The 24,340-nt window shown below is 42.0% G+C and overlaps 1 protein-coding gene across 1 annotated transcript; it reads left to right on the forward strand.

Annotated features, from left to right (window-relative positions):
* Positions 1-1,073: 1,073 nt before the first annotated feature.
* On the forward strand, positions 1,074-24,329 carry TOMM70 (translocase of outer mitochondrial membrane 70). Its single transcript, XM_066175195.1, has 12 exons — positions 1,074-1,350; positions 9,613-9,786; positions 10,906-11,032; positions 13,543-13,652; positions 14,968-15,116; positions 16,247-16,454; positions 17,028-17,162; positions 18,363-18,470; positions 19,575-19,691; positions 20,530-20,627; positions 21,152-21,274; positions 22,204-24,329. Exons 1-12 carry the CDS (start codon positions 1,102-1,104, stop codon positions 22,355-22,357), a joined length of 1,752 nt encoding a protein of 583 aa, XP_066031292.1. The 5' UTR covers positions 1,074-1,101; the 3' UTR covers positions 22,358-24,329.
* Positions 24,330-24,340: the final 11 nt, after the last annotated feature.

Raw genomic sequence — 24,340 nt, forward strand, 5'->3', positions numbered from 1 at the left:
CCAGGCATGAGATGACTGGAGCTGATTGTAAAAACACATCAAAAACGACTCATCTTCCTTCTCAGCTGAGTGCTCCACGGAAATAAGAGCAGACAGGGACATAAGCTTCCTCTGCCTACAGGTAAGGATTTGAACTAGGCATAGGCACACAAATGAACAAAATTACAGTATTACATATTAAATTATTTTTATGACAGATTCAATTAATAACTAGGAAGAAAACAGAAAGATTTCATTTATAACAAGGATTGCTCCAAAACTCAAGTACAAAATCCTAGAAAGTTTGAAACAGCCACATCAGCTGAAACTTCACAGAATTAGAGAATCAGTCAGGTAAGGCTGGAAGGGGCCACAATGGATCATCTGGTCCAAACTCCCTGCTCAAGCAGGGTCATCCCCGAGCACATGGCACAGGGTTGTATCCATACAGGTCTGGAATATCTCCAGTGAGGGAGACTCTACAACCTCTCTGGGCAACCCGTTCCAGTGCTCAGTCACCTGCAGAGTAAAGAATTTCTTCCCCATGTTCTGGTGGAACTTCTGTGCATCAGTTTCTGCCCGCTGCCTCTTCTCCCACTGCTTTGCACCACCGAGCAGAGCCTGGATCCATCTTCTTGGCACCCCCTCTTTAGGTACTTGCAGACATTGATGAGAGCCCCTCTCAGCCGTTCAATCTCAAGGCTGAACAGGCCCAGCTCCCTCAGCCTTTCCTCTCAAAGATTCCTTTAATCACCTTCGTAGCCCTCTCCTGGACCGGCTCCAGGAGCTGCACGTCTCTCTGGTACTGGGCAGCCCAGAACCGCGCACAGCACTTTAGATGTGGAGCGCACTTCTCCTGTAAGCGGCTCAGAACTCTTTCCGCACGGATCACTCCGGTCCCGAGGCCACTCCAGCGCTGCCTCCCCGGGATCTCCGCCGCGCCCGGCCCCGCTCCCGGCCCCGCCCGGGCTCCCTGACAGGGGCTGCGGTGCCCCTCCGGGCCGCCAGGGGCCGCTGCGGGCGGGCGGAAGCGGCGGCGCTCCCGCGCCCTCCCGGCGCGCCCCGCGTGTCCGCTGGCCCTCCTTCCTCCTCCTTCTCCTCCTCCTCCTCCTCCCGGGCGTCATGGCCGCCTCGAAGCCCGTGGAGGCGCCGGGCGGCGGCGGCACCGCCGGGCTGTCCCGCTGGCAGCTGGCGCTGGTGCTGGGCGCGCCCGTCCTGCTGGGTGCCGGCGCGATCTACCTATGGGGGCGGCGGGCGGCGCGGCGCGGGAAGGGCGCGAACGAGCGGAAGACCCCCGAGGGGCGGGCGAGCCCCGGGCCCGGCGGCGAGGGCGGCTCCGGGCAGCCCGACGGGCCCGGACACGAGGAGATGGTGAGCGGGGAGCGGCGCCGCCGGGAGGGGCGGCAGGGGCCGGGCTCGCCGCGCCGGGAGCCGGGGCCGGGGTCCCGCCGCCGGCCGGGCCGGCCGGAGCAGCGTGGGCATGGCCGGGCTGCGGTCTGCGGGCGACAGGGCTCTGGCCCGACCCGGAGAGCCGCTGTCGGCGTGCCGGTCCCGGCCGAGGAGCGGGCGTCTGATGGGATGGAGCTCGGGTGGCGTCCCGGTCGTGCTCTGCGTGAGACGCCCGGTAGGTCACGGAATCGCAGACTGGGCAGGTGGGAAGGGCCCACAGTGAGTCGTCTGGTCCGTCCTCCGGGCCCGAGCAGGGCCATGCCAGAGAACATTGCACAGAATTGTGTCCGGGAGGTCTGGAATATCTCCAGCGAGGGAGACTCCACACCCCTTCTGAGCAACCTGTCACTGCACAGTAAAGAAGTTCTTCCTCATGTTCAAGTGGAATTTATGTACATCAGTTTTTGTCCCATTGCTTGGCACCGCCGAGCAGAGCCCGGACCTATCCTCCTGACACATTTCCTTGAGATGCTGATAGGTATTGACGAGGTCCCCTCTCAGCCATCTCTTCTCAAGGCTGACCAGGCCATTCTCCTTTAGGTTTTGCTCCTATGAGAGGTGCTCCAGTCCCTTAAATCACGTTTGTCCCCCTTGGCTGGACATGCTCCTGGCACTCCATGTCTCCCTGTGGTCGGCATGTGTCACCCACAGAGCTCTTAGCTGGGCATTCGTGGCAGCGGTTCTGCCTTCGCCGCGCAGGGATCGGGAGTAGTTTGTTCCAAGATCTGGCATTGCCAAATGCATCTTCTCATCGAGTGACTGAGCGTGGATCTGTGCTGCTGAGGGGGGAACGTGCCTCTGCCTCTGAGGTCTAGAATAGCTGTGAGTAAGTTTTGTCCAGGAATAGTGTTTTGAAAAGGAAATCTGTGATCTGTTGTGTGTGAGGTGCTGGATACAGCAGAGAGGAAAGAAAACACAACCAGGATGGTTTTAAAATGGAATACATTCCATGAAAATATAGAAGCCACACAGTTTATGCAGCCGGGACTTTAATGTGTAGAATTTGCCTGAGTAGGCATGCTCTCAAAACATGCATTTAGCCTGTTGTAAATTACCATTCTGAGAACTTTCAGATAAAATGGTCTGTGCAAAAACTCAAGGACAACGTGTACATTCGGAGTCCAGATCGGATCCATGGTTGTCTTGTATATCTGCATTTGAAAAAATATCTCTTAAGATGCACTTTCTGCACATCTGCAGCTCCAGATGTGCCTTGCCAGTCACGCAGCATTACTGAGGTGAGGTTGCAGTTGGCAAGCACGTTTAAAGTCATGGATTTGACAGACGGATTTACTTTAGTAAGAATATCTCATACTGCATTTTCTTCTCCCGTCCTTGTGGATCACCCAATTTGAACAGTCCAACAGTTTAAGCTTCCCATCAGAAATGGTCAGAAGAGGAAAAAAAATTACCTCTGGGAGACGGGAAAAAGTGAGTTTTAACCTCTTCGGTTTGAGTGATGAGGACTGAGGCGCTTGGGCGGGCAGCGGTGGACGCATGTGGGAGTGGTGAGGAAGGTGGCCACTTCCCCTGTTAGTGAATCACAGCTACTCTGGGGCATTCCTGGAAGCACAGTGAGCTGTAAAACCTATGCTGGGCCTTGAGGCAGTTACATGAATGCAGTGATTTGTTCCTTCCTGGGCACCAAACAGTTCTGAACCTCTTGTGTACAGAGGATGAATTCAGGCTGTTTACTGTGGTAGCTTTGGCTCGTGGCTGCAAGCAGCACCTGGCATATTTATGGGAGTGTGCTTGCTGTGTGTGAGCTCTGGTTTGCAGGCTGCTCGTGACCTTTGTCTTGCTGCAGTGACTTCCCTGTTAGTGCCTTCACTCTGTGTTTCCTGATTGTGTTTCTGAATTCCAGCAATATCCAGGGGTTGGTAGTCGTTCTGCAGTTGTAGGAAGGAAGCACTTAAAACTTTTAAAACAGTTACGTAGCATTTGATTTAAAATATTGTGTGTTGCTCCACAAATGGAATTACCAGAAGGCTCTGTGCATTTAAGAATAAGTTGAGTGGTATGACCTCATGCAAGGTTTCTTGAGAGTGTCGTTGCTTACACTGTAAAGAAATGAGAGATATTGCTTAGGAAAGCTGCAGAAATTATCAGATCTGATTGATTACATGGAATAATTGTCTCACTGGTCAAAATATGGCTGCATCAGGAAAATAAATGTGGCTGCAAGTTCCCAGGAATGCTTTATGTGTGTGTGCGCGCAGGATTGTCTTCCTGTTACTCATATCCAAAGCAGTGATGCCATGTAGATTTCATGTTTCCTCTCGTATTTTATTAGGTATGGATATCAGTGGTAAGACCCATGATTGAAAATACAACCACTGCAGATGCTTCACTTGTAAAACTGCCTGTACTGTATTAATCTGCCTGTCTAACGTAATGGGGTGGTTTTTGAAACTCAGTTGGATTTCACATACAAGTCTGCACAGTGAATAAGACGTGGTAATTCATTTCACAGTTGAAATACAAGAGGAAAATCTTTTGGTAAACGCATAGGTCAGTAATGAATCTGCCACCAACAGCAGTGTCACCTAACTATTCTTTTACTCATAAATGTAACTTAGGACTCGTACTTTTTTTGCTTTTCATTAAATCGGCCCCTTTATCCATTTGATGTTCTGGTCACTGTTTCTGAAGAGACAAATTTGAATTTTTTTTTCTTTGTTTAAAAATATGTAAGGTCCAATATCTTCCCTGTTCTTTATTCAGACTTGTTACTATTTTGCAAGCAGTTCAGGCTTTTCTTTTACCTGCTGCATAGGCCTCACATTTTTTTTCCCAGGCTGTGTCTGCACCAGAGGATTCTCCTGACATCGATGCACTGGCCAAGTGTGTGATCTGTGACTGACATTGTGTTGGCAGAAGCCCTTAGCCCAGGTGCTATATTGGGAAAAGCTGAACTACTTTTGAGGTTCCTTCTCCTGTAAGCACAGCTCCTTACCAGTACAGTAAACTGGCATTATTGGACCAGTTAAGTGATGATGATAAAACTGCATCTATGGATGGCTCAAAGGTCCTAAAGCCAAATTGCATCTGTTCATGACAATTGTCATTGTTTCTTATAATTTAGATGGAATGTGTTTTAGTTACTCAGTAGCAGTTGTTTTTTACATGCTCTCCTGGTTTGTACGGAGTATTGCGTAACTAAAACACAGAATGCTTTGCATATATTGCTTTAGTTGGTGCCCAATTGGTTAAATTTTTTTTTAACTTCTTCCATGAAAAATTCTTAGCAGCTTTTTATGCTCTCCTTGTCTTACGGGAGTGAGCACTGGTTAGTCAGTGAGATAATGTGTTGGTTGCTTCAGTATTTTTTTCCCCTGAAGTTGGAATCAATCCCTTTTGCACTCTGTGATAGTCCAAACCTCACCCCTTAACTCTTCCAGCAAGTTCACAGTGTCTGGTGTGAGAGAGTGGCCTTGTGTATTGCAGGCAGAGCCATTGGGGTCCACAGCAGTTCCCTGTCTCTGTGTACTCTCCTGGGAGCTGGGCACTGTCCTTGAGTGCAGCGGTGGGTGAACGTGACAAACTCCTCGGCCTTTGTGGTGCCACATACCGGGATCAGCAGCGAAGCAGCGTGGCTTCTTTCCAGGGTCTGTTTTAGCAGCAATTGCTGAAAGCTGCCTCCCTCAGTGCCCTGACATTAGATCAGGAAATGAACGAGCTGAGCCCCTTAGTCTAGATACACTCACCTCGGTTCTCACTCTAAATTGATCTGAGCAAAGTAACTACAACGTCATTTCTATTGTACTGTCCACCTGTTGCTTAATAAATCTCACTATCAACCTCCTGTAAGTCTTCTGTTTCGTGCTAGCTGTAGTGGACAGGTGTAGAAAACTCCTGAATGTGTGTATAATAGCAGTGAAACAGTTGTTAGACTCTTGGCTTATTCTTGGAAGGCATGGATGGCAGATTCATTTAGCAGGAAGGTGACTGACTGAGAACACTGTGAATTTGTCCTGTAAACTTAATTTTGTTTTTTTGGAGTAAAATAACTTCCTTGCTTATGCTTTGAATTGACTTATAAAGCTCATGTAAGCATACTTTTTCTCATAGTTGTTTTAGTGCTAAAGAGACTTTTAAAACCGTTTGTATTCAGTTAATGTCTTCGTTTGAAAAAAGACTTGAGATGAACTTTAGTCAAAAAAAAATAGTGGAAAGACAGATATTCCGAAAAGAACAGGATTTTTTTTTCCTGGTACCTCATCTCATTAAGAGGGTTCTCTCACATGGAAAGGATGAAAAAGAGGTCTAGACCAAGGCTTTATTTTTTTTTGCAGGTTGAATTAAGATGGCTGAAACAGTAGTTGCCCTCCATGTCATCTGTCAGACAAGGGCTCATGCAAATCCTTTTCAACCAAAAGAAAACGCTGAAACTCTCTGCTCATGCTTCTGTTGTGAATCACTGTCATCGCTGGCTGGCAGGAAATTTCTTGTTCTGCTTTGAATAACAGTCTCCCTGAAATATATAAGGTTTCTGAACTGGTAGTTTAACAATAATGCTATTGCTGGGAATTAATAAGCATTATTCTTGCAGCAGGCAGTCTGTTGCTGTTAAGTTGTTGTTTGCATGCAGTTTCTGAACATTTTGTGAGGAAAACACATTTGCTGAGGCTAAAGTAGAAGTTAAGAAAATTTTGTCATGTTGTCTATTCTTTAGTCAGTTAGCAATCTGCTTTTCAGGTACCTGGATAACTGATAACTCAGTTTCACAAGTGTCCTTTGGCTTAAGTTCTGTTCTAAGACTTGTTAATGAACAGTTGCTGAGACCAGTCCTGACGTGTTATGTTTTGTGTAGCTGCAGATAACTTCTGAGTTATTTGTTTTGTTGAGCTGTTACGAACTTAAATTCATTTTATTGAGCTGGTTTTGTTGTTGCACAGATTCTTTGACCAGAGGATGACAAACTGGAGAGTTTTTCTTGCTCTGTATGGACCTTCACCTTGGGGATAAAAAATGTCTGGTGTGCCACATAGGATGGCAACGGGTCAGGTGAAGAGCAGCAGTGGAATTGGAAAATAATGTCTAGGATAATTAGTTTGGCAAGAAAATGGAAGAATGAGGTTTCTGATTGGTTGTGCATGAGGTACATTAAGTTTGTTTGCATGATCAGTTTCTTATGTGCACATCTTGTGTATGTGCAGTGTAGTAATTGAAAAGGAGTTTTTAAAAATATGCTTTAAAATTCTGTAAGGGTTAAATTTAAGGCTTGATAAACCTTCAGAAATTGATGTTGTGTGAAGAAATAATTTTCATATTCTTATTTGTGCTATCACGAAAAGGTATTGCAGCACATAATGTGACGTGAGTTCTTTAATAGCTTTTCTTTTTTTAAATAAACAGCTACCAAATAACCTCCAAGCCAACAAGAGCAAAAAAAACCCACCAAATCAAACAAAAGCATACATTGGATTTGGTGGTGTTTTGGGTGCATACTGAGGGCTACAGCGGAGTAGTTTGAGTAAGGGTGATAGAACATCTCAGAGCAAGCAGCCTAGTTTAAGGCAGCATAAACAAACAGGCTGATTTCTTCCTTGCCTTGGGCGCTGCTGGTGACTATTGCATGAGAGTATGCTGTGCTCCAAGTTCTGACTCCTTACCCCCAAATTTCTTGCCTCGTGCAATGGGTGCAGCAGGGGGTAACCAAGGAGTCAGCAAGTGTTCCATGATTCATTTCAGTGCCATTGCTTGGGTGGTCTGTGATCCTGCAACTGTTTACTCCCGTAACAGAGTTACTGATGTTAGTAACTTCGGCTTCATGTCTGTAGTCTCTGAATTTTTTGATCACTGCTGTGTGCACTTTGTAGGCTTGTCTGAAGGCTTGATGCTTCCCCAAAACCAGCAGAGCACGAGTGAGGGCCCCAGACCTGCCTGTGTCCTGTGTCCAGTTACAGTTCCCACACCGGAGGAGCCATTGCACTGGATGTTATCCAGCAGTCCTCATCCATAGCTGTGTCTTTACTCCAGGGCTGTGGGATCGGGCTCTCAGTGTGCCTGGGATGGAGCACACAGACTGCTCAGCCTGGGGCACTTGCTGGGATAGGAGATCCCTGGGATGAAGCAATTGGCAGTGATCATAAAGTAGTAATCTAGCTGCCCTGAGGCTTAATCTCTGCAGTCTTAAATAATTTTCACACTGGGAACACATGTATGAATGTTACAACATGGCCCATATCATGTGTTCTTCTTTTTTGACCCAAGTTAATAGGAACAGCACTGAATTTTGTAAGATTATTACACAAAGGCATTTTTAATGTGGTTTGCTCTAGAAATGCACAAGGAAAAATTTAGGCTGACTAGCATGCTTTTAAGTTTGCAGCATATGCATAACCCTTCCCTTTGTTAAAAGAAAAGCATTGTTGTATTTGGAGGTAAATTTAGGACCTACTTGAAATAAATTTAACATTTTGGGACTTTGGTTAAGTTTTAAAGGAACAACTTATCAGATGCACAGTTACTTTTCTCAGTAAAAATAGTTGCACTCTTAATTTTGGCTTAGAGTTCCATAGAGTTACATACAGTGTATGGGGTGAAGTTAATAATCTTTTATCAAATTAAATTTGAAGCTTTACAATAGAAAAATCTGAAAGCCTTGCAGATTGCCTTGTTCTGTGAACAGTGAAGATGGTGCAGATTGATTTCCTGTGAGCCCAGTGATTAATGACTTGTGAGAGAAGAGCTTTGCTGGCAGTAGGGATATTTAAGAAATTCACTCCCTTATTTGGTTTCACTTGTAAGTCTCCCCTCCGGAGAATGCCTCTAAGATACTTTTGTTCTATTTGGATGCCTACTTTTATGTAGGATCTGAGGCTGATTCTCTCCTGCCAGGATAGGGATCCAGGCCTTAAAAGACAGGTTGTAGAGCAAGTCCTGGCTTCCCCTCAGGTTTTCAGTTTTAAAGTACTTAGATGCAAAAAATGATCAGGTTGGAATGAAATGAGCAGACATTAAGGAGAATGGGCAAATGAAATGCAAAGTTGCTTTCAAATTTATGTGACAGCTGTCTGGTTGTCTCTATCTGTTCAGCTTGGCCCTGGCAGTGGGTGAGTGGGTAGAGGAGGCAGAAGTATGGTCAAAGAGCAGCAGGGGCAATTCCCACCAAATCCTCGATGATCTGAAGTGCAAGTGATGTAGTGAATCCTGCAGCTCTTGTTAAAGGCACTCCTACCCCCAGTTTGCAGCCTTTCCCTTCTCAGAAAGGTTGGTAGAATGGCATGTGTACTCAAACTTCTGTTCCTTTTGGTCTGGCAGAACTGCCCCAAAATGTTGTCCATGAGCAAGGCTGTGACAGAGGAGCAGAAATCCAGAAGATCAATGTTAGGATCTTTTGTAGCTCTTATTTCTTGAATGTGGGTCACACCCCTTTTATAGAGAGCATTTTTAAATCTGATCCCTTACAAACCATGAGATTTGATAACTGATTTGTAAATCCAGGGGTTTCAGGTAGGTAGCAGTGTTATTTTCTGCAGAAATACAGATCATCAGCATGTGGTGCAGAACATAAAGATGCATTTAGCAGGATCTCAGGCCGGTCAGCAAAGTTGCCCATCCCCTGCTAAGATGGTGATGGTCCAGCACGTATCATTGCATGAAGCAGAGTGTGCGAAGCTGCACTGGAGGCAGCTATAAAGTTGATTTGCCTAATGTCTGGAAGGCAGACCAGCTTTATTTTCCTTACAGGTTGGATTTGTCTTGCTCAGTAGGTCTTTCCACAAAGTGTTTTCCGTATTTAATTCATAGTCTGAGAATCACCTCTGGTATTACAGGCTGTATGTATTTCTGAAGGAAACTCTTCTGTTTGAATTGCTTTGAGGGCTTTGTTGTCTTTGCACATGTAGCCTTTGGAGAAACAACTTACCTCATTTGTTCTTCTGATCACCAGCCCTGTAAAAAGATAACAATCTGTTTAGCTTTCCAAACAGAAATCACTACATTGTTTATTATCATTGTAATGAATCTTGTGAAAAGGTTGTCTCCCATCTGATACACTTGCTAAAGAAAATTCTTGTGTGTTTGCAGGAATTGAGATCAGTGAGATTTTTCAGAAGTTTAGGCTACAGTTTTCAACTCGGGTTCATTTTTATATCTTTGAAGATGAGCCCTAAAGTGCATAGCTTGTGTGCTGTGGTGCCTTTTTAATTTGAACTGACCTCTCACTCTCTTTTTCAGAGTCCTCTTGGTAGAGCCCAAGCAGCCAAGAACAAAGGAAACAAATACTTTAAAGCAGGAAAATATGAGCTAGCTATTCAGTGTTATACTGAGGCTATCAGGCTGTGTCCTCCTGAGAAAAACCTTGATCTTTCTACCTTCTATCAAAACAGAGCTGCTGCCTATGAACAACTGGTAAGAAATTGAAGATAATTATGTGTTTATTGTAAAAAATAGCATTATCAGTTTTGTATTTTGTCACTTCCATTCAGTGAAAGGTCCCAAGTGATAACATCTGCTGCTTTCACAGCAAGATGCTGTCGCAGCTCATCATTCAGCTTTTTCCAGCTCATCATTCTTTTCTACATATAAATAAAATTCTTTTCTGTTAACTACACTCAATCTACCTCACGAAATTCTTATACATCCTGTTCTTCCAAGACAAAGTTTTAATTTCTTATTCTCTGGAACAATTTTCTTGTATAGAAGTTAATTTTACTTCTCTCTACTTGAGTGCTTAACCATGAAAGAAAGGTGAAAGGCCAGATATTTTGGAAGGATGCTACTTCAAACTTCAAACAAAAAAAACCATTGAAATCTTAGTAAAGGCCAAGGCCTAAATTTTGCACGTGGGGAAGTAACATTTACTCAACAGCTGAGTATACTTGGTGTTATTTTAGAAGTCAGCCAGTGTTGCTTATTATGGTAAGATGGGTTTGCTTATGAGGTCGAGTTGGTGAGCTGTATAAAGGAGTGCAAAAGTTGGCCTTGTGCAGTCTGAAGTATCAAGTGAGAGACTGTGTTTACATAAATCTGGTGTTAGATTTGGTTCTTGTCTAACATGAATTAATGCCATAATGAATCCCAAATGTATATGGTTCCTCTGTTAGAGAAGGATATTTTGATAAATTGAAATAACTTGAAAAAAAATGTTTTAGCACTTTGGTAATCCTGTTTGCTTCCATTTTATTTCCATCTTTTTTCCTCTGGTTGTTTTACCCTTGTCTTTCAGTCCCAGTGTTACCTCCTGCAGGCATCTTTGCATCAACTCATTATCTTCCCCCATTGGATTTGTTTACTGTCTGGTGTAGTATTTTGTAGGAATTCAGTTTCTGTTGTGTGGCCTTTCTGATGCAGGAGGTTTGCAGTGGTGCCCAGGCAGTCTCTCCCTGTGGGCCTTGCAGAGGGAAGCAGGGGGAAACAGGAGGAAGTGGAGCCCCGGGAGCCGCCGGCACCACTGGGTGCATGGGACCCTAGAGCTGCCCGGGGGAAGCAGCACAGGGAGCTCTCACTGTGTTCTTTTTGTGCCCACAGCAAAAATGGACAGAGGTGGCACAAGATTGTACAAAGGCTGTTGAGCTAAACCCTAAATATGTCAAAGCTCTCTTCAGACGTGCAAAGGCCCATGAGAAGCTAGACAATAAGAAGGAATGTTTAGAAGGTGAGTGGCTCGTGCTGTGTATACTTAAAAGTGGAGTTAGCTCTGCTGCTTTGGAGAGCTTTGGAGATGGCAACTTCTGGAAATGTTTTTGTTTCACTTCAGTAGCTACAGTAATACAGAATTACGTATTTAAAACCAATCGTAGCTTCTGCAAATACATATTCTTCTCTTGTCAGAAGAAACCTTTTCACATTACTCAAGCTTTCATCTGCTCACTTCTGAAATGACTGCTGAGAAATTGATGTTACTGTAGCAACTCAAGGTATTCTTTTTCCAGGAAACTCCTTCACTTTAGAATAGAATTCATCTAACTTGATGAGTGGATAACCAGGACAACAGCTGTTCTATTTCCATGTAGTAAAGAGATTTTCTTCTCTCTTTGTTTTAGAGAAATTATACTACTACAGAAATGAGTGTTTTTGCAGGAAGAGATACATCGTCAGAAATAAAAGTATTGCAGAAATTTAAATGCATTGGACTGATATTAGAGGGACAACAGCTTCAGTAGCATTTTTTTCTGGTGTATAGCTTATGAAAACCAGAACAGATTGAATTCTTTTTTTAATATTAATACTTTGTATTTGGAAGAAATTACTGTGTCAAATGCTTCCAATGCTATTCCTAAACAGAATACATTTTGAACTGTCAGGAAGATGTCACTGAGAAGCCAGAGAAATTAAGAACTACAGGTCAGATGTGTTGTCTCACAGCACTTTTGAGCTCAGTACACTGCTTGAAATTACCCTTATAAATTTCATCAAGTGAAATCATTCCTGCTGATGTTAGGTTAAAAGACAAATGAAATTTTCATCTGTGCTCATTATCAAAGAAGGACAGAAAATAAGGCAGTGCTTTGGCTGGCAAATCTAACCGTTAAATTAGTTTCATTATGTGTAACAGCTAAGAATTAGGTCTGCCAAATTAGAAGGTGAATTAGATGTGGAAATTTTATCTATCTGTTTATCTGCTGGCAGAATGCCTTTATGCCCTTTGAGACCATAGTGACTAGAAAAGGACAACTTTGTTCATTTAGTGCACTCCTTTGCAACCACTGTGTATCAGCTGCACTTCCAGAGTGCTGTAATAAAATCTAAGCCTTATGTAGCTGCCAGGTGATCAAGAAAGATCAAGTGTCCCTGTGACAGTAGGACAGTTTTAAATATAACTTCTTTTAGTGTTAATAGCAGTAATGTTAGTGATAATTATTTTCAGCCTTGGTTTCTATTTGATTTTTTGCTTGCAGTTTTTGCAGATCTGAAGCTTTCTTGCTATTTTTTTTTTTTTTTAAATTTTTTTTGAACTACACAGTTTTTCTATAACCTTGCTTTTACCTGCCAACCACATATGGCCAGTAGCCAGTATAATCCCAGGAAGCAGGGTATCCCCATGTAGTGAATGAAAGCAAAAACAAACAAACCTCAAAACCCAGCCACTACCAGAAGAAAACTTCTCCTGTGATCCCTGGCAGTATAATTTGGGAAGATGTTGCTGCTGCAGACAAGCCTGGAGTGCAGCAGTCTTTGGGCAGAGGGTGTGTGCTGGGTTTCTGTAACACCATCTTTCTGGGGGTACCGTATTTTCCCAGATGTTCTGATGTGCTTCCTGACCATGCCAGAGGTACAGGGAGTTTCTGTATAAGTGATGGCTTAACAGTCCTTCTAGCAGTGTAGAATTAGAGAAATATACTTAAACTCCAGGGCAAGACATTGACTTTTCAAGCATATTCAGACGATACACTGCTTGAATTCCAAGTCCAGGCTCTGTCCATTTTCACTAATGTTTAAATGAAAACAAAACAGGGAAAACCTGTGGTAGCATTGCATTAAGTGGAGGATCCAGAGAAACCATGTGTGTGTGGTAAGAATGCATTTCACACTAGGAAGCTTCACTCAGGCAGCAGGGGGTTAACATCTGCAGAGGTTTCTCTGTGTGAATGAAAGCCATGTGACAGGGCTGGCACTTTAAATAGGCCGGCAAGGTATTTCTCCTTGCTCCCTTCCAAAGTCACAGGGGTGAGCAGAAAAATTTGAGATAGAACTTAGGCAGATTTCTTAAACTGAGGAGTAAATGAGATGTGATGGGACTGAGTGTGAATTTTAGAAGTAGAAAATAAAGACCAGTCCCAGAAGAGAAGTTGTGTTAACACTTTTGATGCTATGAACATAATCTCCTCCAAGTTTTGAAATGGTGAAAGTCCCTGGTAGAAGTATACATTTTCACTGTTGATTTAAGTGTGTTTGTCTCAAGATAAAAACATGAACAGAAAAATAGATGGAATTTCTTTTCATTCACTGTCATGAAGTTCTTTTATCCCAGGAAGATCATTTTGGATACAAATATGTGTCTTGAAAAATACAGTAAATACAGCAAAGTGGAAACAGAGGGTTTTGCCTGAGAGCAGGACATGTATTAGTTTGGGAGTGCCTCATTGTACTCAGTGGCATATTTTATAGTGTACTTCAATGACTATCACAATTCCTTTAATCTCACTTTTGTACATTGTTTCCTAGATGTCACGGCAGTCTGCATTTTAGAAGCCTTCCAAAACCAGCAAAGTATGTTGTTAGCTGATAAAGTTCTTAAACTCCTTGGAAAAGAAAAGGCCAAAGAGAAGTATAAGGTAGGACTTGTGGTAGTGCTGACTAATTGTTATTTCACCTGAGCAGCTGTTGAAAAGTCGGTTGTTGGCATTCTGTCAGTTGTTGTAAACAAGTCACTGTCTTCATCTGCTCAAGCGTATGACGCGACACAAATTGTTTTCTACAAAGCTGTCATTGTGCCAGTGTTATTTTCCTTTGGGACCTCTCCAGAGTTTTTGGAACCTCAGCAGGGAAGAGAGATCTACTTCTAGCAGTTGTTTCCCTTTAAGAATGAAATTTGTTATGACATTCAGGAGACACCCTAAGTTGGTGTGCTGCCCTACATAGGGCTTTTGTGAGCTTGCAACTCCATGGAAACTGGGTGTGTTGGAACAGACACCTATCTATGCATGAATGTTTGGAAACTGCCCAAGTGAGAAGTGTGGAAGCATAGGGGTAGCCAGGAGCAGTCATTTTAAGTGCCTGTAGGTTTGCAAAAAGGTTGGGACAGATATTAACACGTTCTTGGTTGTTTTTAAGCATTCTTGCTTTTGTTTTGATGGTTGTTGCAGTACTGAAATCCCGTGTTGGTTTTGAGATGCTGAATTTCTGCACTACAGAAATTCATGTAAATGTGTAGTGCAGGGGTAACAACAAACAGTGTTATGAGTGTGGTGGACAAAGATAGGTGTGCTTCAGAAGAGTGCATTCAGTGTTTTCCTGCAGGAGAGATTGAATTATAATTCTTGTGTGCAGTTTATTTTAAACAAGAAATATTTTTTGGCTGTAGGAAAGATTCATTACCTGAGAGGTGTTACTTCTGGGACTTCAAATAAAATGTGTGACATTTGGGCCAAATTTCACACAGAACTAGGGTATTGCCTCATTAGTTTCCATTGTAACAATGGCAGTAGCTTCTCTTGGACAAATTGGAGAAAAGAGAAAACTGCCATTCAGAATCTGCTTTAATTTAGGCTTATGCTTAAATCACCAGCTTGCATTTTTCAATGAGTTTATGTGCACACCCAGTGCTTTAGTACATCTACCCAATGTCTTATGATATCCTAAGGGTCCTTATTTCTAGCCACAAATGTAGAAAGATAAAATTCCCTCCTCTCCAAATATCAGTGTTTTATTTTCACTGGTGATGGGTATTGCGTTGTGATCTGAAGCTTAAAGAATCCCTAAACATCAAAATGGCAAATCCAAAATATCAGGCTATCAGATGACATAGTGAAAGTCATACATTGGTTCTTCCACAATTTTTTTTCTAAATAATCATGTTTGCTATCCATTTCTATCTTTATCATCTGATCTTACCACCTAGTGACTTGGAATTGCCTTTCTCTGTTTCAGAATCGGGAGCCTCTGATGCCCTCGCCACAGTTCATTAAATCCTACTTCAGTTCTTTCACAGATGATATAATTTCCCAACCTTTACTTAAGGGTGAGAAATCAGATGAAGATAAAGACAAGGAGGGAGAGGCTTCTGAAGTGAAAGAAAAGTGAGTGTACAGTACAGTTGGGAATTGTTTGGTACTGGAATTAAGTTTTCAATGATTTGGACATTCTGCTCCGTGTAATGTGCTGCTGTTTGTGTAGGACTTGGCATGGAGATTCCTTTGATATAAATAATATCAGTGTTGCTATGTGAAACCTTAGTGAAAGCTGACTGGCAAGTTCCAAACTTGCACTAAGCAGAGGAAGAACAATGAGACTGGGAAAATATGCTAAATATTTACTACAGTATCACAGTAAATCTTAGGAGACGGGAGCACTGGAGAAGGCTGAATGATACTTTTGGGGGAAAGGAATATTTTATACTGGAGGAGCATTTCCAAGGAAAAGAGCAAGATAGCCTTTGGACTGGCAGAGAGAAGATGAACTAGGAAAAGGGGATTGTTAAATGAAAACATGCATTTACAGCAGCTGAGGCTGAAAGGGTGTTTTATCTTTCTGGAATCAAATTGCCCATAAATGAAAAGTTTGTTCTGCTATAGAAAAACTCGGGTTTGTGGTTTTGTTTTGTTCTTTTTTAGTGGAGCCTGAGCACCACATAAATGGTTCTTTAATTTACTATGCTACTTTCCAGATTATTTTTGGAAGATAGCAGTGCTGTCAGTTTGGAAACCATTGCAAACAGCATTATGACTTTTTTTTAAAGTAAGAGAGAGTGTCCTGATCTGCAGGCAGATTCACTGAATCCAGGACATAGCTGAGAACAAGGCAGTGCTGTAATTTTTTGCTATTAAATAATTTCTTCCACATACAAGCTGCACATTGCTAGGTTTAATATTTCACATTCCTGTCCATGAATTCCACCCTCTTGTTTTAAACCAGAGATAATTGCTGTTCTTCATTTGAAAAAAACCTCAAGGGACAAATGAAGCTTACATTCAAAATCTTTAAAACATTTTTCTCCTTTATTTCCAATGTAATTTGGCCAGTTTTTGTGCAAATTGTTTTCCATCTATGTTGGCTCCATCCAGGAATGGATGTTCCAATGGGACTATGCTGGTGTTGTAAAAGTATGGCACAAGTTAGTATTTGTAATGATTTGATGAAACATCTGAATGGAAATTGCAGTGTTCAGTGAATGCATGTATATATACAACTGTTCTTACATCATTTGCAGCTCTGGCTATTTGAGAGCAAAACAATATATGGAAGAAGAGAACTATGACAAAATTATCAGTGAAAGCACAAAAGAAATTGAAGCAAAGGGAAAATACATGGCAGAAGCTTTGCTTCTGCGAGCTACTTTCTACTTACTTATTGGCAATGCAAGTGCTGCCAAACCAGACCTAGATCAGGTCATCAGCATGGAAGATGCAAATGTGAAGGTAAGAATCTGTCACAGCTGGATTGTAGTTGGGATTGAGAAGTTAGATGATAAACTTGCAATGTACTTCAAGAAGTTGTTTGTCCAAATTTTCAGATGTATTAATGGGAATATTCTGGTTTATTTACTGTTTTGTTACTGACAAATTGTTTCTTTCAAGGGCTTGTTGATTTTTGAGACAGCTGCAGTGAGTAGTGCAGACTAAAGGTGATAAGTAGTGCAAACTAAAGAATGGAGGAAGTCGAATGACTTGGAGGCTTATCCACTCTGGATAAGTGAAAAACTTTAATTGCACTTGCATATTCAGCTGCTTCAGAAAACACTAATGCATTTGTAAACAGGAATTGGGAAGGATACTGTGGGGGACTTGAGATGGAAACGTAGGCTGACATTTTTGAAATGAAGTAAGGGAGTTCATTCACTTAGGGTAATATGAAACTTACTCCTGCTTAGAATAATTGAAACCTGTCAGTGGTAGGAACTAGTCAAATGAGAAATTCACTGTGATTGTAACAAAGCCTTAAGTGTGGAGGAGCACTGGGGTGGCTGATGTTTCCCTGACCGTGTCTTGCAGCTGCGAGCCAACGCTCTGATCAAACGGGGCAGTATGTTCATGCAGCAGCAGCAGCCCATGCTGTCCACCCAGGACTTCAACATGGCTGCTGACATTGATCCTCAGAATGCTGATGTTTACCACCATCGAGGACAAGTAAGAAACCTCAGAGTTTTGGTCCCAACCAACACTTGGCTGTTTCAGTACACACTGAAAGGAAAAATGGTGTCGTTGGAGACACTTCATACTGTTTGTGGCAGAAAAAACATGAACTAATTGGGGACTTTTGTGGGGTAAACACACAGTCTGTTTTGGAGGTTCAGGTCAGGCAGAAGTAGTTTATTTCTACAGCTATAGGAAAGCCTCTATTAGTATGAACTGAGACTTAGAAGTACTGGGGCTTGTGTACATACAGCAGATAAAAGCTGTTCTGTGAAGGGGCCTGGGTGGCAGAGCATCATCTGCACAGCAGGAAGCTTTGTTACAGCAGAGGAAGTGTGTCCCTGATAACACCTGCAGCCCTGTGCCCTGGACTTGGATCTCTTCAGCTCATCCCTCTCTGCTTTGTGACACTGCTGTGTCTGACTAATTTCTAGCTCTAGAGAAGCCTGCTGCCACAAATCTCTAAGATGAATGGTGCTGAAAGTAAGAAAGGAACACTAGAATATGCAGATAGGCTAAGTCATATTTGTAAGGAAGACTTCCATGGATCAAGGGATTTTCTCCATGAATTTGTTAGGTATCTTTAGTGCTCAGAAATTAAAATGGTGCTATGTGTTGACTGAATGGAATGAAAGTTGTCTGCAGGTTGAAAACTTGTGTTTTACGGTGGCTTCACAGTAAAGTAAGAGAATGATGAAGTGAACTCTGCTCCTGTGGAGGAGTAAGCATGTCAAAACAAAACAAAACAAAACAAAAAAAAACCCCAACCCAACAAAAGAAGTTGAAATACAAGCTAGAAAAGCTGAAATGTGTCAATGTCCAACTAGTCCACAGCTACTGGCTACAGAGAGGCAAAACAACTTGAGAAAATATGGCTTAATTTTGGAGACTGGTCATAATGCTGACGCTACGATGGCAACAGTCTAAAATGCAAGCATTGTCAATCCCTAAACAGGGTCATTGCCTGAATCCCTACACAGGGTCGTTTCCTGCTTGTGTAGGTAGGCAAAGTTTCACTGATGGCTTTGATAATACATTATGACAGGGATTTTTAGTTATGGGTTTTGTAGGTTTCTAGACAGTTCTTCAACTGAGCTGGAGATGATATGAGTAACTGATGCTAATTGAATTATCATGTAAGTGTCTGAAGTCCAGATGAAATAGAGAAATAGGATTTTCTTTCATTCTGGCTAGCTGAAAATCCTGCTTGACCAAATTGAGGAGGCTGTGGAAGACTTTGATGAATGTATCCGATTGCGACCCAATTCTGCCTTGGCGCAAGCACAGAAATGTTTCGCTCTGGTAGGTAATGTGCTGGGGTTTGTCTGGGTGCTTTTGCTTTAAAGAGTTCTGGAAAACACTCTGTTTCTCTGGTTTATTCCAATTTAACAGGAAAGTAGGGCAACGTACATCTCTTCTAATAATAAGGTAAAGGAATAATGCAGCAGTTTCTTCAGCTGGAGTGTGGGTTTGCTGCTTTCCTTCTGAAACACTCATTGTTCAAACAGTAGAACATTTTTCCTGTTCTGTGGGAGAGGAACAAAAACCTTGATTCTAATTGGAGCACATAAAATTGATTTTAATAAAGCTTTACTATTGTTGAAAAGGGTCATCATCAAGAAATTGCAAACAAACTATTTCATGCTAGTACAATGACTCAGTGTGCAAGAATCTTGTCAGGACAGCTTTGCATGGTGTGAACAAGGAGGAATGCCAAGTTTGGAATTTCTAAGCATTTGAAATAGAGGGAGGCTATCACAATTATCAGGCCTTATGACTTCCTTCTTTCACCTGTTTTCCGCTCCAAGTCCAGACACTTGGACATGTGGTAGGTTCCCAAAACCAGATTTGGTAGGATGTACAGGCTTGTACCTTCTGGAACTTAGCACAAAATCATACAGTCGCCTGGGTTGAAAGGGACCTCAAAGATCATCTTGTTCCAACTCCCCTGTCATGAACAGGGACACCTTCCACTAAACCAGGTTGCTCAGAGTCCCACGCAACCTGCCCTTGAACAGTGCCATGGATGAGGCATCCACAACTTCCCTGGGCACTGTCCCAGTGTCTCACCACCTTTACAATAAAGAATTTTTTCCTAATATCCAGTCTAAACCCGCTGTCTTTCAATTTGAATCCATTCTCCCTTGTCCTGTCACTACATGCTGTTGTAAAAAATCCCTCTCCACCTTTCTCATGGCTCCCTTCAGATATCTGAAGTCCACTATTTGATCATCCCAAAGCCTCTTCTCCAGGCTGAACAATCCCAATTCTCTCAGCTTATGTAAAATAACTTTGAATTATGATGATGCAGGCAACTCTTTGGGAGGTGGGTAGAGGCCTGATTAGCTTTTTTTTTCAGTCTGGTGATGGTGTAATTTTTTTCTTTAATTTTTTTCCTTGGAATAGTATCGCCAGGCTTATACAGGAAGTAATGCTTTGACTGTGCAAGCAGCCATGAAAGGCTTTGAAGATGTCATTAAAAAATTTCCAAAGTGTGCTGAGGGCTATGCACTCTATGCTCAGGTATGTTTTTCTCTCTGTTAAAGAAAATGCTGCATTCTCTTGTACTTTTTATCTTGGATATAACATTCCTTCAAAGAACAGATGAAGATTTTTGACACTTAAGTTCTGACTGAGATAAGAGATGCTGCCTGGAATAAGCTGCTTGCATTTATGGTTATGGGTGTTCTGGGGCAGAGGAAATACAGGGAATATTGGTGGAGCAGGTTATAAGTAATGAGAGTTGAGGGTGGTTATTAGGAGATGAAGCTTATTCCTGCATGATTCCCTCCTTCCTGCATGTGTGTAGCATCTCAGTTGATGAATGTCGGGGATTCTCTGGGTAATCTGAGAGTCAGATGTGTGGAACTAGGATGACGTTTTTGTTCTGCTATCAGTGGCATGTAGTGGTTTAGAACAGCTGCTTGGAGTACACTTGTAACAGAGACTGATTTCTTCTCTAAGAACATACTGCTGGTTTTAGTAGGAAGCATGAGATATTCTGATTTTAAGTAGGTTGGCAATATATATGCATTTCCTTCTGAAAGAAGTATATTTGAAAAAGGAAGAGTTGAAGCTTGTGGGTACAAACTTTTGGAATGGTTTTTATTTACAGCACACAGCATGTTGTTTGTGGATCTCCCATTACAGGTGACAGTGTGGTCAACAATCTGTGCACTTAAAGCAGAGAAGCTTTCCAAAAAGCTTTAATTTTGAAACTTAACTCTGGTAACTGATGTGCCTGGCCTGCTCTACCATAAATGAACTACATCCAGTGTCACGTTGTCAATACAGTTTTAATTAGAATTAGCTGAGTGCAGAGTGCATGCTTATTGACAAACAGGTTTCTCTTTTGATTCAGGCACTAACTGATCAACAGCAGTTTGGCAAGGCTGATGAAATGTATGATAAATGCATTGACCTTGAGCCAGACAATGCTACTACATATGTTCATAAAGGGTATGTATTGAATTTGCAGTCCTTTTTGGCTGAGAGCAGTTGGTGCATTTAGATGAACCAACCTGAATTTAATGTTTATGTTTAGAAGTTTAACCAGGAAAAATAACTTTATGAAAGCATCTTTGTGCTCTTAAACGTAATTCCATATTTTGTCTTGTCTAAGCTGCAAATAAGTTTCAGGAAAGTTTCATCTGTGTTCATTGCTAATTGAGTATCTGCTTGAAGTATATCTGATTTTTCCTTTAGCCCAATTAGTTTCAGCTTTGTGTCGAAGTTTTTTCTTTTATAAAACAACAAGTACCAACTCCTCTGGGGAAGAAAAAAATTTGAGTCATTAAAGCAGTAAAGTGGCTTACTGAAAGTGACTTTCACACAGGTGTTTTTAAAAGTCGTGAAGTTACTAAGTTACTGTGTACCTGCGTTAGAAATTAAATACATTATACATTTGGGGTGGTTTTGCTTACCATGATGAAGTTTTTGGGAGGAGTATGTGAAACCTGTTTGAAATTGTCTCTCTCTTGTAGTTTACTTCAGCTCCAGTGGAAGCAAGATTTAGACAAAGGATTAGAACTCATAAGCAAGGCCATTGAAATTGATAACAAATGTGATTTTGCATATGAGACCATGGGAACGATTGAAGTGCAAAGGTAATGCTGAATTGCAGTGCTGAGAGTTCTTTATTACTTCTGAAGTTCTTTCAATTTTTTTATGGATCCTATGTGTTGAGATCTCCCTGGTGTCCTGTAAGGCCAGCTCTTACCCAAAGTCCTGATTTCTGTTCTGTAACTTTAGGTAAAGCCCTCCATTCTGTGTGGCATAATTGTGGTTTATGATCTGACAACTTCTTATCACCAATTTCATACTTAATGGACAACGTGCAGATGAGTCCATGTATGTTTAAATACATCCCTTCTGCATTTAAAGTGACTTCCTTAATCATTACCTGGCTTTGTGTGTATCTGATTTGTCCTTGGACATTGGACTGTCTGTACTGTGCTGTTTTCTCCTGCAGCCAACAGGACTCCCGTTTAGTTCTTGGTGGAAAGAGGAATGCACTGCTCTGTAACATTGTACTGCAATTGTGCAAAGGTTTGGGGTGTAGCTGATAGTACAGTCAAGTCTCTTTTTAATAGTCTAGTCCTCTAAAGGACAGACAATTAAACTATTGCCATGAGAAATTTTGCAAGCATTTCCCGATTTAAATGATGTGCTTCTGTCTGTGCTAGTTTTCCTCTTTTGTATGCTAAATCCTTTCAGGGGAGATGAGACTTCATTCAGTCGCCCAGCATTATGTTTGTAGTGAACTTGGTGTCCTGTGGAAAATATTTTATCCTGCACCACCACCCGTGGGGTCTCTCAAGAGGAAGGCTGTTTGACAGCTGTCCCAGTTGCTTAGGCTTGGTAACAGCTTCTTTGAGTTTACTCAGCATCACCACAAGGTCTTGTGGTGGTTCCTCCCAAAGTCCTCTTAAGTTATTAATGGTGGAGAGTGTAAGTCCTGAAAGAAAAACGATGTTTTAGAGATGACAAGATTGCGTTGGCAGTCTTAACTGGGCTAAATTTTTGTTTATTTCAGAGGTAATCTGGATAAAGCCATTGAGATGTTCAACAAAGCTATCAACCTGGCCAAATCAGAAATGGAGATGGCCCACCTCTACTCACTCTGTGATGCTGCCTATGCCCAGACAGAAGTTGCAAAGAAGTATGGATTGAAACCACCAACACTGTAAAGAAACAAGGAGGAAATGACCTTCCAAAGTGAAGTTGCCCACTTCAGCCAGCCCTAAAGACGCTGTTGCAGACCATGCTGAATGGTGGAACTTAGTTTTTTCCCGTTCGTGGTGTTGTCATTTGCTACATCTGTTAAATGTTTAGGTGTTGTGGGAGTGGTTGTTCAAGGAAGTATGCAGTGCTGCATCTTGTTCCTTCTGCAGCAAAAACCTTAGAGTGTTTTAAGGGAAATAAAGTTGCAGGGGAACCAAAGGAACATATTTTGGCCATGCAAATAAAAACTTCACACTGGTTCATTTTGGGTGATTATGTTGTGGGCGATTTTTGCTTTATCAAATAATATTACAGCATGTGGGTTTTTTGAATTTAAAGGTAACACTAGTCAGTGCTGTAAAATAGGTTTCTTTTTTATATCCAGTTAATCCTTGAGGGTTGATTTTAATTTTGCAAAAATTAATTTTCAAACTTTAATAATAGAAGGTTTTTTTAAGTCAGTAGATGTGGAGAGGATCCCTGTAAATATATGCAAGCATGCACAATCTTTCCTTAAATCCCCTTCCACCCTCTGCATAACTTACTTAGAAATAGTCCTGTGGCAGCTATCAGGGAATTAATTTGATAGTCCTTATTCTCACCCCAGAAAGCCCTAGAGTACTGCATAGGAGAGCTAGGAAAAAGGTTGGCTGCGGAAGGAGGTCAGGTTACGCTGCTTCAGTGTAGGCTTTACTGGAAGAAAGAATGTATTCCTGTGCAGCAGTCCTTACTTGAATGTCACAGGAAATTGTTCTGGAGGGTTCAGAGGGACTTTCAAGAACAGAAGGCACTGCTGGGAGTCAAGCTCCAAAAGGTAAGGTCATGCTTGCATATAATCTTTGTAATCTCTGATGCTTTTGCATAAATGTAGCAGCTGATAGACTAAATTCTCTTCAGTCTCTAGAGACTGCTGGGTTATGATCTCCTTTTAAGAGCCCTTTAGCAGGATTAAATGAGATAAGGAACAAAGCATAGGCTCAAACTTCCAATAATGGATTTGCAATCTGCACTCAGGTCCTTGTTCTGTACACCCTGCCTTGTCCAAGATTACAAATACTGTAGAAAGGAAGCAGTTGTGCTGCATACAGTAGATGGGTAAATTATGAAATAGTTTTCCTCTTGTTAGGAACTTCACAGAGGGCCCTCTTGCTTTGGATCCTTTCTGCTGTGAAGTCAGTCAGTCCATCTTGCCTTTCCCTGGACTGATGTGGCTGGACAAACCTCATGCAAATGATGTAGCTTAATTTATGACTTACTAGTTTGGGCTTCTTTCCATCCTGAAATCATAGATTTGTTCGTGGTGAATTGTCTAATGTATTTAACCTTTTAAAGAAATGAATGATGCTGTAGTCAAAACTGTCTTGGTCTGTAGTAGTGCCACCATGCAGCAGCAGCTTGCATTTTCAACTTGACCTTCCTTTCTCCCAGCAACTACAGTCGAGTATTCAAATGGTGGGTTTGACAGTAGACATAAAGATTTAATCATTACTTTAGTAGCTCATTAGGTGATCTGAAATCATAGCAGTGCTGTAGAATTGAAGATATGGGAAGGTACTGGCAGCTTCCAGGGGCACTGAACATAACAAGCGTCAAATGTCTTCTCCAACTTCCAATCTCTGCATCAATTACCTGAGAACAAAAATATGCCAGACTGACGAGTCCTGTTCTCTGAGGAGTTTTTATTCGCATGGCCTTATTTACATTGGCATTTTCTCATCATCACCCCATCTGTACCCCATCCCTTACCCACCCAATCAATTAAGGGAAATAAGCATGTGCTGTCAATTACTAGCATTCCAAATCATCACAGACTTTTGCCTGTTCTTCAACTAGTTTGAAACTGCACTGAAAGGATGCATTGTCTGTAATTTTTTTGTAAATGACATATCACCTGTAAACTGAAAAAAATAAATACTACCTTCAAGTACCTCTCTCTGACATGTATAAGA

Source organism: Chamaea fasciata, unplaced genomic scaffold (assembly GCF_029207755.1).
Source record: "Chamaea fasciata isolate MVZ Bird 193981 ecotype frontalis unplaced genomic scaffold, bChaFas1.0.hap1 SCAF_2, whole genome shotgun sequence".
Taxonomy (NCBI): domain Eukaryota; kingdom Metazoa; phylum Chordata; class Aves; order Passeriformes; family Sylviidae; genus Chamaea; species Chamaea fasciata.